This window comes from Poecilia formosa, unplaced genomic scaffold (genome assembly GCF_000485575.1).
Source record: "Poecilia formosa unplaced genomic scaffold, Poecilia_formosa-5.1.2 Scaffold138, whole genome shotgun sequence".
In the NCBI taxonomy this organism is placed as follows: Eukaryota; Metazoa; Chordata; class Actinopteri; order Cyprinodontiformes; family Poeciliidae; genus Poecilia; species Poecilia formosa.
In genome coordinates this window covers 100040-112635 of record NW_006800077.1, presented here as the reverse complement: position 1 = coordinate 112635, position 12596 = coordinate 100040, and the positions used below count along the sequence as shown (strand labels likewise).

Here is a 12596-nt window from a genome sequence, read left to right as displayed (position 1 = left end):
ACTTCATCTAGCATTTCACATGTTTTGCAGATGAAGTAAATTAATGGAAAAGAATGTATATTTGACAAATATGATGCTAATTTTACTTTATTCAGAGTTCTTGTGTGTGATCAATTTGGTCACAAATGTGGCCTAATTTCTCAATAGTGTACCAAAAAATTTCAAAGGTCGTACAGATGCAACCAGTATCAGTACGACCTACTATATGAGGTATTTGAGAAAAAAGAAAAAAAAAACTCTCCAACACTGGACATCTCCTTGTAGTTTAACAACAGACACACATTAGGCCTATTTTGTAGTCTAAGTCAATCAGAAATAGAGAACAGCAGAATCAAATTAACTAATAAATGACTATTGGGTTGGTATTTTAATCAACCATTAGCATATTGTAACAGAGTGGTTAGCATGGCTGGCATTCCAAATCCCTTAGCCATGTTCCATAACTTTTTTGTTATGAACGGAGGGTCGGCTTACTGTAACTAGTGATCCCCTACTCAATCAGTAACCAACAGTCTTATGACTTTCTATTTTTGGCCAGATGAAATTGGCATTTCTAAATGGTGTTTCTCAAGGACCTGATTGGACGAAATTAACGTATGCCATTTGACCTTCTTTTTTTTTTTTTTTTTACTATTTCTACTTTTCTTTTCTGGGATCAAACTTTTGTTTATTTACTTAGCTCAGCCTTCATAATACCTGTTGAAAGTGTCACTCTCAATAGCCAAATAAGCTGAGTCTTGTTCCCTCAGTCAGGGTTGCAAGCCCAAAAAATGTAAAAAAAAAAAAACATCCAAACTTGATCAAAACCAGCCCAAATCTCAATCTTTGTTGAAACGTGTTGTTGAATAAAGATTCAGAACAATTGCACGCATAACAAAGAACACACCACTAGCACACAACCGCACTCAAGTAAAATAAAAGGTTGCACATACAAGCTCCCCACAAAATATGCAAATCAGGCAACCAAATAATCTACACACAAAAATCCCTTTCCCTAACATGTTGTCATAGCAACTGCAAAATAGTTATGAATAGCCTGTCGACATAAATTGTAAATTCAAATTCAAAATTACTTTGTTGATCCCAAAGCGAAATTAAATTAATCTAACGTAATATAAAATTTAAACTTAACATTGCTTTTTTTACACACAGCACACGTTTTTAAGTTGATCAGTTAAATGAATCAGCCTCAGTCAAGCAAATTGCATAGAAACATATTCTAAACATTTCAAAATAAATGAGCTACAAAAGAAAAATAAAAGAGCAAAGACATAGCATTTTATCAAAATGTAAAAGTTATTTACTGTTCTGCCACACAATAACAACTACTTTAGCAGAATTGTCCTTTCTAAAAACTCACCAAATGGTATGAAAAGGAGCCCAAATTTTTATAAACACACCCGAAGCTTATTTTTTCCAACTCAATCTGGTACCGATTCAATCTGGAAACACTGCCGTAACTTCCTCATCAGTGTTATGGTCAATGTGACCTGGTATAGTCTATTGATAGGCTATTTTGGTGTTAAGTAAATTTAGAAACTAATATTTGAGCTTCCAACTGGCCGATTAAGCTAACCATGCTACGGTAACGTTGTTTGTCAGTCAATTTCTAATGTCATCTCTGGGGAAAAAAAATTAAAAATTATATAGTGCATATAATATTGTCAAACCTCACACTTAAGAAGTTAACTAAATTTTTCAGCGGTTCTTGAATGGTATGCTAACAGAGCATTTGTCTTGTCCAGCGAATAATGCCGTAAAACCCACTGACCAAACTGCTAAGTGGGTTGCTAGGTAACGGGCAGTGGCCGCTGATCAGGTTTTTGAAACAGACTAGTTTCCAGACACTTAAAAAACATCAACTTATCAGCAGTTTTTTTTTTTTTAAAGTAGAAGCAGTTAAAGCCCAAACAAAAAAAAAAAAAAAAAAAAAACGTGTAAAAGTTTACCTATACCCGAGTTGGCGCTGATTTTAGAGAAATGGAGCCCACTACAGCACAAGAATGCTTTAACAGAGTTTTAATTAGCCCATTTAGTCTCCTCTAATGGTCCATCTATAATATTCCTCCCTGAATATAAAGTTAAAATTAAGTCTTGGTAAACATCTTCCTTTACGTTTTAACGAGGTTTAAATCTATTAAGGTACCTAAAAATAAGCATACATCTCTTGAGGTTCATAAAAACATGGAAACACTTTACCTGTGGACTCTACTGACCTCTGGTGGTAATGAAGAATAAAACTACTGCTAGCGGAAGTTCAACATTTACAATTCATGTTTTTATCTTTTAAATTGAAAAACTTTATATTGTATCCTTATTTTCCACATGAGCAGAAGCCTAATCACAGAAAACAAAAACTCACTACAGATCCAGACATTTTTGAAAAGGTTTATTTCCTTTACTTTTAATTACATCTCTATTTACAGTATTTCAAACGTCAGAGTTGCTTCAAATCGCTCACTAAAGCAGCAATGTTAGCTTCTATCTTCACTTTAAAGGGGAAGTGTGAGGCTCATCCCGCGTTCCCACTCAAAGTTAAAAACAGCCAAAGACATCCATCAAATGGTAGACACGTCTCTTAAAACACAAAAGTTCAAACCTGCTCCCCTCTGACGCTGCTTCTCAAGCTTTTGTGGTGCGATTTCTGTTATTCCAAGACTATAAATGCTGGCCTTGAGCAGGAGGGGGGGGTTACATTTGGCTGTCAACGCACACAGTGGACTCAATACTAGAGCTCGATAACACTAAACCACAGTGGACATCTTCATTTTTCTAATTTAATGATAATAACCACCTTCCAACAGATAGTGTTTAGATCAGCCCAATTCAAATTTGTACAAAGTATTACAGCTAAATATTTCTTCTGTTGTGTGTCTAATGTTAGACAAACAAGAAGGACAGAATAAAATAGCTGTGAGCGGAAACTAAAAACAGAGAGGACCTTCCAACGTCACGTAAAGGCAGCAACAACAGTTGCAAAACAATTTATTTAATGGCTGTTATTAGAAACTTGAAGCCACATTTTAACTCCAATATCAACTCATGAAAATCAAAACAATCAAGAATATAATTAATGTTTTTAAAGGAAATAACATGGCTGTGCAACACAAACCCTGTTGGTAGTTGCATTCCAACTGTGTGAAAGTTACTAGAAAATATTAAATATGTACGTTGAGTTCAATTACCAGAAGTTACTGTGATAGGTTTCTGCTGGTACAGGAATGACAGATCAAGTTACATGCAGTGCATTTCATTATTTTTATGCTTGTTTAGTAGGAAGTAGTGATGTCCACTGTGCTTCACTGTTGTGTCACTCTTACACGACTCCGAACCAGGTAGTCTGATGCTTATAAAGCATGAGGAGAAGAAAAGGATCCAGGTAAAATAAATGTTATAACCCCAAAACAGATGCTAACAGAGGGATGAACAGTTTTCAGCTGGCAAATAAGAAATAACTTACTGGTTCAATTTGAGTCCCTCTCCGTTTTCTCAAACCAGAAGCTCAGCAGGAAACCCTCCCACTTACAAATAGTCGGGTCAGTGTTTCAGTAATTGCCCGTCAGAACCAAATCTGCAGTAATTCTACGTTTGACCCAAGTGTCCGTGTCTCAAGAATGCACAGAACAGCAGAGTGAATTTCCACTCCGTCATTTAATCGATCCCACTCTGCTGCTGGGTGCAGCCTGACGGCCAGAGTTTGGATTATGTCGACACTTCTAAAGTCTCTTTGTGACTGAAATTGACTGAATGGCAGGGCCGCAGAGGAAGGACAACTGCAGACATGACCCAGTCGGGAACTGGCGTGGTGGCCAGCCAGTGCCAGTTAGAATGTGTAGCCAGCAGGGGGCGCTTTGTCGTCTTTGTTGCTCTCCAGAGAGAAGGGGGGAATCCTGACGTCGAAGTGGGAGCCGTCGGTTCTCTCAATACGAAACGTTCCCCTGGAGAAAAACAACAGGAGTGAATGGCTACAGAATCAAAACGCTTTGTTTATAACATATTTATAGACAATCTATAATTTTGGTCAGACACATGGAAACAATTATTGCCAATGACATGAATGCTCAATAAAATATTAGCTCATATTTTATTAGCCTATTTAAATGGGTCAAATTGATTTTTATGTTCCTGTGTTTGTAATTTTGTTTAATCAAAACATGAATCTCTTGTAAATGAGACCTTGGATCTGCATAGAAACAGCATTCAGCTTCTATGCACCACAAATCTGGAATAACTTTCCTGAAAACTGCAAAACAGCTGAAACACCGAGTTCCTTTAGATCCAGACTTAAAACACATCTGCTTTTGAAACATTATAAATGAAACATTGATAAATAGTCTGATGTTTAATAATGCCACTCGACAAAATGTTATGTTTCTATTGTTGACTCTGTCTTCTATGATTGTACTTTTGTGTTTTTACGATGTAAAGCAAACTGTTGAAATGTGCTATGCAAATAAACTTGATAAATTGATTGAACTAGATGACTTGTATAAACAAAACAGGTTTAAATAAATAACTATGGCCTTTAATTTTTACCTTCTAATTAAACTTGTTTAATGTACTGCACAAAAAAACACAATGTTAAGACAATAAATAGACTTTTTTTTGACACTAGGGGCCTTTACTGAACCTCTATATTACCTGTTGGTAGAGAGACAGGAGAACAGGAACACATGCAGCAAAACGCCTGAGACCAGAGATCGAACCACATCAAGAACTACAGCCTCTGACTGTGGGGCAGTCATTTTTTTAAACAGATAAACTGTTTAAAAAGTTTGTATTTCTTCCAACCCACACAGCACAAAATACATAAACATCCCTTCTGATATTTGGATAAATGTCCTTTACTAAGTTGCAACTCAACCTGTCATCAACTAGCTGTTGGCATCATTCTGGCTGGACATATGACCAATCAACCCATGAAAACCAGTAGAGATCATCTAAATAAGATGGTTTTTGTGGCATGGACTCAGCTTTTAAAACTAGTCCTAGTGGCCAAATTTAATTTCCTTTTATCCGAGTGTGTTCGTTTTGGTCGGATGGTCGAAACTTGAAAACAAACAGGACAATGAATGTGTATGTAAACTTCTGACTGCTGGGACTGCATATGCAGCGTGTGGAGCATCGTTCTCACCACATATGACCACTGGGTGCTTGTAGAGACACATGGCTGCTGTACTGGAAGGCTGGCTGCTCTTTAGATAACACAGGCTCCTGTAAGCACAAACACAGAAACTGTAAACAGGAAACGATGAAGACACGCGCACACACGCTTTATTTTAATCCAAAAAATAATTTTTATCCAATAAAGCATGTGTAAATAACAGCTGTACAATATGAGGTTCAGAATAAAAAAAATATATATAAAAAAAAAAAAACAGCTGACGTTAAATGATTTCTTTATTCTGATCTTGAAGGAAATAAAAGTGGTAACAGTTAACAGGTTAACCTCTGGGTCTAAACTGAACACTCCTACTTGGTTTAAACCCGTTTTAATAATCAAAATTACAAGAAACAAAGGCTTGAAATATTTCACTATGTGATGAATCTATATACAAGTTTCACCTTCTGAAATAAGTGAAAAAACCCTGATGTTTTTCAAAATGTTCTAATTTTTTTGAGGTGTCGCTGCATGAACGCAGGGCTGTTTTTAAACTTCTGTTTGCAGGATATGAGCTTCCTGTTCATTAAAAGGCTGTCAGAGCAGATACAACAGAGTTAATATTTTAGCTAATATCAACTTATACTTGTTTTAATTTAACTATTTGATTAGAACAGAGCACATTAATCAACATTACCACATTTTAAAGCAATGTAAAAAAAAAATGTAGAAATTAGCACAATAGCTAAATTTAATCATTTGACCTAAGATGGCACAAAAAAAAAAAAAAACTGACAAAATTCACAGGACAGATCAGGGTTACACCATAAAAAGGTCTGTGTATAATATTCTGCATGAGAAGCAGTAGAAAACAAAATGTAATGAGTGTTTATTTTGTAGTTTTGTGTCAACTTATGATTCAGAATCAATATGAATAAATGTCATAGCATTTTTATACCTGCATTACCAATGAGTTTTCTTCTTGGTAATCAGCAGTAGGAAAGCCGTAATTGTTGCTTTTCTGTTTATTCCGACACCGTTTTGCTTTTAAAGAGACTTTTAGGTCAGATACACCTACCACTTCAAAATAAAAGCATGCTGCTCTGACACTCACCCTGCCTACGACGCCTCGGCCCCGGACCGTCTCCAGGGTTCCCGACAGGCTGAAGATCCTCCAGTGCCGCTCTCTCAGCTGAACCACCTCGCTGCCCAGATTCTCCAGGCGGATACAGTAGCGCCACTGCAGGAAGGCAACACATGTTCAAACTGTTCGCTTGAAGCCGCCGTCGTTTCCAACACTGCATGTTACTCACCCAGTACACGTGGGAGTTCTGGGCCTCCTGAGAACCAGAAAAACAAATCATCAGATTTTCAGTGGAAAGAAGACAAAAGGTCAGTTCCTCCCACATGTTGCCATGTTTCTTTGTGATTGCTAAGGCATAAAGTTACTGATGTCGTGGCACCGTTTTCAAAACGTTGTGGGCAAAGTTGAACATTTTTTGCCAAAGTAAACAAAGTTAATATTTAATGTATAAGTATCATTTTCAGGTACCTTTTTGAAATAGATGCCTTACTACAAATAAACTCAAGTCCTGAGGAGGAGTTAAAGTGCAAAAAAAATGAACTGAACGTGTCAAACTGAAGGCCTGGGGGCCAAATCTGGCCCAAAATAGCTTTTTACATGTCCCTAGACTCTACAAAGTCCCATAAATAGATCCTTAAAGGTAAGAGTTGTGTTTTAATATTATTTAATCAAATTAATCAAAGCAGTTTTCATCTATGCACTGCAAAACTACATCAGTGTGAAAAAATGTGAACTATTATTTAACTTTAATTACTCACTGAAAGCAGAAACAGCTTTTTATTAATATATTAAGAGTCTGTTGATGGGTTTTATCAATACTTTAAGCCACAACCGGCTTTTTTAAAACATTCACAATCTTGATAAGGTCCAAAATGAAACAGTTTGCCAAAAGAAAGGGGAAAAAAGTAAATGTTACATGTTTTTAACTTGCAGGTTTGGTTTTCAGGAGACGTGAAACAGGAAGTTAAATTAGAAGCAGGATATGAGGATTGGTCAAAATTCAGCTGAGTTGGTCAGAAAAGAAGGAAATACAGAAAACATTACAGTCAGATTAGCAGAGAAGTCACGATGAAAACTGTAAGATTAGTGAACGGTGAGTTTGTTTTAACAGTTGCGATCGCAGCACCTTGGTGAGACTGACATACTGAGGAACTCTGAGCAGATGAACCCACCCTCATTCCCATGTAGAAGGGGATAACGGTGACCCTGATGTTCTCTGTGGTCTCCCTGTGGACGTCAGACAGCTCCAACCAGGGGTGGTTCTTCTCCTGCCAGGCCTTCAGGGTGTCTCTGGGTGTAAATGGGGGAGCTGAGGTGTGAAAACAACGACAAAAGCACAAATTTACCATTAACCTATTGAAATTTATTTTAGTTTATAACACCTACATGCATAGATTCTAAATCACTAAAATGAACAAGGAGGCAGCCATCAGTTTTCTAGAGCAGGAATCTACAAAAAGAGCCATTTTGCCTTCAGTCAAATGTTACACGATCTTTTGAAATAAAGTCTGCTTATCATTTTTGATAAACATCTACTGTAGAAAATGTGTTGTCACGCTTAAAAACCATCGTTTCATTTCTTATTTTAGCTTTTAAAACAAAAACAGATGCACATTTTATGCAGTAAAGTGGGTGGACACATTTTATTTGAATATTTTGAAAATGTTATAAAACCAAAGTTTCTATATTTACACCTGGTGTCTAATATCAAAGTCAAAATTTTAAAAGATGATTCTGAAAAAGCAAATAATTTTCAACCTATTGACAAAAACAAACACCTACAAATATTACTGGTTGTTTTGGAGTCATTCTTCATAGTGCAATCATTCCATTAAAAAAAATCTGAAAAACTGCTAAAACCTGCATTTGTTATCACATCTTTACTTAACTACATTAGTCAGTTGTTTATTTCTTTTCATCAAATTTATGAATAGAAAGTGTGGAAGGTCCAACGATCCCTGTCATAGAGGAAACAACTTTACGTCCGCTTCCCTGTTCTGATTCAGCTCAAAGCTGTCGCAGTGATTTAGCATGCAACGTGAAGGTGAGAGAAATGCTGAAAGCAGAAGACGACGGTGAGTGTTTACATTTTGCCGGGTTGTACATGAGGAAGCGCTCAAACAGTTCATGCTGGATTGGGACCTGCTCTGCCGAGTTATAAGGCAGGATGTCTTCATGGCTCACATAGTCCAGACCTGGAGGAGGAACAAACACGCACACACACGGTCACATGACAGCCACACACAACAGCATGAAGCCTGAACTTCAGAGCTCCGTTTAAAACATGTAAGTAAATTATATCAAATCACAGATTCAGTCAAACTCGCCTTCACTTTCCTAGAAATACCGCCTCTCGTTTGTTATTCAACTCCAGCAATGAAAACTCTGAACATAGGAAGGTTTTTTATGACTCCTCTGATTTTCCAGACTCAAATTTCTAGATATTATTATGCCTGACACAATAAACAATAAATCAATGGTAGATTAAAGCGAGCTCAATAATCTGTATCAGCGTAATTTATCATTTTCTCTTTTTACCAAAAACTGGATGACAAAATTATTCAATCTGGAGTTTTGGTCTCAACTAAACCTTTTTTTTGAAGGATAATTTTATTTACAGAGATTCATAATTGATTTTTTTTTTATTCCCTGTTTTTGTTTATTTATTTTGGATATTTAGCATGTCTTCCAGTTCAAGCGTTAAATTTGAGGTTAGTTAGAATTTAAAGTTTATTTATCTTTAAGAATGTGTTCTTGCATTATTATGTCATTACCATTACATTGCTTGAAAATGGTCACAAAACAACAATATTATCGTTTATCCCAATAATTTCTGGGACAATTTAACTTTTAGCCTTTAAACTGCTTCGGTATCAGTCTTGACACCTATTTCCTAAAAAAAAAAAGAAAAACAGCACAATGCTAATTTTGGCCTTTGATTTGCAAAGTGGATCGGCTACTCCACTGCTTTTTTTTTTGTATCATCAGAACTTATTTAGACCACTTTTGTTTCAAAATCTGTAACTTCTGGTCAAATAAGATTAAATATTTATAATTTAAAGAAGTTTATGAACTTTGGTATCTTTATTTTTGTTGACTAGACCCAATTTAAGGACCACAGTTTAACTTTATCTAATATACAGACGAAACAGGGAGTAAAATGGTTTGACTTTTTAAATTAGTTACATTTTTTTTAGTAATATTCAGCAAGTAAAAACCAAAATAAAACGTATACAAATATTAAATGAAATGTGCAAGTGGGCAAATGAAAGAAAATGATGTCAAAAGGACAGTATTTACAAGGCGCTTAAAGAATTTTGTTGTTTTGACGAAGAGATAAACAAACAGTTTATGCATAGAAAAACAAATCCTACCCTTTTCAACCCTGTTTAAAACATTATATTAGAAATATGTAAGTCAGATCCCTGAGTGTCAGTATTGCTGGTTACCTGGGATGGCGTACAAGGCTCTGCTGTCGTCATGGTTGGCCAGAAATGTCACTGCCTCAGTCTGAGATCTCTGAGACTGTCGAACACAGAACAAATTCGCACAATAACATTAAATCTAACGCACAACAGCAACGTGTCACAGCTACAAAGATAAAGCTTTGACTCGTCTAATGTGGCTTCACTTTCAGAACAATAATAAAAATCATTTAAATGATGGTTATTAATTTGAGGTTACTCACTGAATCTCTATTAAAATGCATAAAGAAATATCTATTTCAACTGACGACCATCATTCGTCCAAACATCTTCTAGCTGTAAACTTATCAATAAGATTCTGCAGTTGAGCAGCAGTAAGAAAGGCACCAGTATTATTAATGTTCTTATGTATAGTTGCAGCTAATTTACATTATGTGTTAATATTTTAAAGATGCACTGAATGCATGTGGAGGAAATCCTTAGTGTTTTAACCTGAAGTAAGATCCGTTGTGTTCGCTTATTTTGCGTAAGCACTGAAAGAAATACCTCTGGATCATTATTCAAATGTAGATCAACAAAGAATATTTATTTAAGTAAACTAAAAGAACCAATTTTCCTTGATGATATTTTTATTGTCTTAGAGAAATGACCAAAGAATGCTTGGTGTCTTTACCCAGAACAATCTGACATTTTTTGTTTGGACATTCAATAAGCAAAGTTTTACTTGAAAACAAACAGAAGCTTCAGGCTGAACAAAGTGGCTGCTACTTACTATGTGAGGGCAATCCCTGGTGTCAATGAGGACCTGGTAGTAGGTGTGAGTCTTCCCCTTCACCTCCTTAGAGCCGTGGGCTCCGGGTGGCTCGGGTTTGCTGCGGGAGAAAATTTTATTTCAATAACCCCTCCAGCAAAGCTACTAAACTTTAAGAGCAAGTCTGAGATGCGGGGTTACCTGTCGGACACCGGAGGGGTGATGTCCCGGTCATAAAGGCGGGCGTGCCACGGAAACAAGACAATGCCTCTGTAGCCAAACACACTGTGGAGAAAAAGCTGAGAAGACAACAACAACAAGGAAAGAGAAAATAGATCAATCCCTGAGATACAGCACAGATTAGATGGGATTACACATGCAAAAACAACACTGAGATTTATTTATATGAAAAAAAAAAAATTGAAGTGTAAAGAAGAGATCTTCATTACTGGTACCATCTTTACTTAAAAGCACTTTTAAAAGCACCTTTGCACTTTAAACATGGATTTGCACATCAATAACCATGTGTGCACAAGTTTTAACTATTTAGTGCTGTAAATCCAGCCGCTAATGGCCGCCATGTCAAGCAACGGCGTGCTCTGCTGCAGGTTCATCTGAAAGCCTTACCTGTCCTGTTTCGTATTTCCCATGCTGCTTCACTGCTTCAAACACACCGACAGGCTCCAAAATCTTTCCTTCAGGCCTGTTCCTGCCAAAATACAGGCAACACAGTTACGCACACAAACACGCAGCTACGAGTCAGTCGGTACTAATCACAAAACACAAGGTGTGGTAAAAACAACCACTGATCTGTAAAGAAAAAAGGCCCAATCCGAACTCCAGCCCTGACAGAAACACCAGAGCGTCTCTCTTCAATACACAACGCTCGACCGGCGATGATGACGACAACAGCTGGTCACTTCGAGTGAATAACACTCACACTTGTGAAAGCTAATCTTCACAGCACAGATGAAGGGGCGGATTAATGATTGGGATATGTGGACCAGAGGATTTAATATCGCACAGTAAGTTGGTTTCAGGTTTTGGCTTTTGATTTTTGCAAAAACAATCACCGCAAGGTAACTGGATTTCGCTGTGAGAAATATGGTTATAAAAACGAGCCATGGTCCAAACCAAGGATTTTAATCTTAAATGAAAGCACTGACATGAAATACTGCCTGAAAATATATTATAATATGTATTACTGTTTTAAGATTTTAGAGAGGAGTACAACAAAAAAAGGACATTTCAAACAAACAATTTTTTCTGGGTAGGTGGAAGGTCTTACACAATTGATTGAATCAACTTTAATGAATTAATTATTAAAGTAATTAATCCAGAAATCAATTAATTGTTAACAGGAGTGTACGTTCTCAAAAAAAGCCAAGAACAACATATTCTGAGCAGTAATTAAACCAAAGCTGTACAAAAAATTTAATTTTGCATTTCAGATTAAAAAAAACTTTTTCTTGTCCCTGTGGTCAATGCCCTGTTGTTGTTGGATGTTTAAATAAAATATATTTAAAAAAAACAACAACAAAAAATGTTTTCTGTCTGTAAATATGTTCAACCTACAACTCCTAAAGTGGCACAGATTTTGTTTCAAATTCTGTAAAAAAAAAAAATCCTCTAAGCATATTTGCCATCCAATTTTTAAATCTGTTAATCCTAAAATAATCAACACTGCATCGATTTTAAGTCCAGCAGAACCGGCTGAGCTTTTCACACGTTGATGTTAGATGTTTTGAAAACTTTGTCCACATATAATACGATAAAGTTTGTGGTTGTAACGTGTGTATTAATGTGTTTGTTGAACACAGTCTCAGCCCTGAGAGCCACAAACATCCTGTTGCTATATTTAAGTTTCTCTAGGCTGAAGGTCAGCTGCTAAACCTTTTAGTGACGTGCAAAACTAAACACCAACTGCTATTTACTGCATGTAAACAATAACCAATGAAGAGTCTGGCAAAGCTGTGAACTTTTAAACAAGAAACAATAATTTATTATTATAAAGCTTAAGGTTTAGCAACAATTAACAGATCCGATAACCGATGCAAAATGCGCTGGAATGAACTGATACACTGAAACACATCCCATATTTTAAATAACAAATGTCAATTCACTAACCCCCATGAATTCACTTTCTAAGCTAACAAAAATATGACAGCAGTAAAGGGTAACTAAAAACTGGAGAACTGTTGCTGTTGCAGAATCAGAGGGGGCTCAAGCCCACCC

General features: G+C 36.3%; 2 protein-coding genes across 5 annotated transcripts in view; both read right to left on the bottom strand.

Moving 5' to 3' along the window:
* The window catches only part of lrrc75a (leucine rich repeat containing 75A), a 48644-nt gene extending 46833 nt beyond the window's left edge, over positions 1 to 1811 (bottom strand). Inside the window, exon 1 of one of the 3 annotated variants that reach the window (XM_007562548.2) lies at positions 1401 to 1811. The gene's annotated coding sequence lies outside the window, so the exon portion shown is untranslated. Of the gene's footprint in view, positions 1 to 1360 lie in introns of all 3 variants that reach the window. The other 2 variants (XM_016676635.1, XM_016676634.1) reach the window with 2 other exon arrangements.
* A 563-nt stretch (positions 1812 to 2374) lies between these two features.
* poldip2 (polymerase (DNA-directed), delta interacting protein 2) overlaps positions 2375 to 12596 on the bottom strand; it is a 16820-nt gene continuing 6598 nt past the window's right edge. Inside the window, exons 2-11 of one of the 2 annotated variants that reach the window (XM_007562546.2) lie at positions 10989 to 11070; positions 10563 to 10660; positions 10383 to 10482; positions 9635 to 9710; positions 8273 to 8380; positions 7358 to 7494; positions 6415 to 6441; positions 6216 to 6341; positions 5135 to 5214; positions 2375 to 3938 (exon numbers count right to left, since the gene is read on the bottom strand). In XM_007562546.2, the coding sequence (XP_007562608.1) occupies positions 3824 to 3938; positions 5135 to 5214; positions 6216 to 6341; positions 6415 to 6441; positions 7358 to 7494; positions 8273 to 8380; positions 9635 to 9710; positions 10383 to 10482; positions 10563 to 10660; positions 10989 to 11070 (949 nt within the window). In that variant the 3' untranslated portion in view covers positions 2375 to 3823. The remainder of the gene's footprint in view (positions 3939 to 5134; positions 5215 to 6215; positions 6342 to 6414; positions 6442 to 7357; positions 7495 to 8272; positions 8381 to 9634; positions 9711 to 10382; positions 10483 to 10562; positions 10661 to 10988; positions 11071 to 12596) is intronic. The other variant, XM_007562547.1, reaches the window with a different exon arrangement.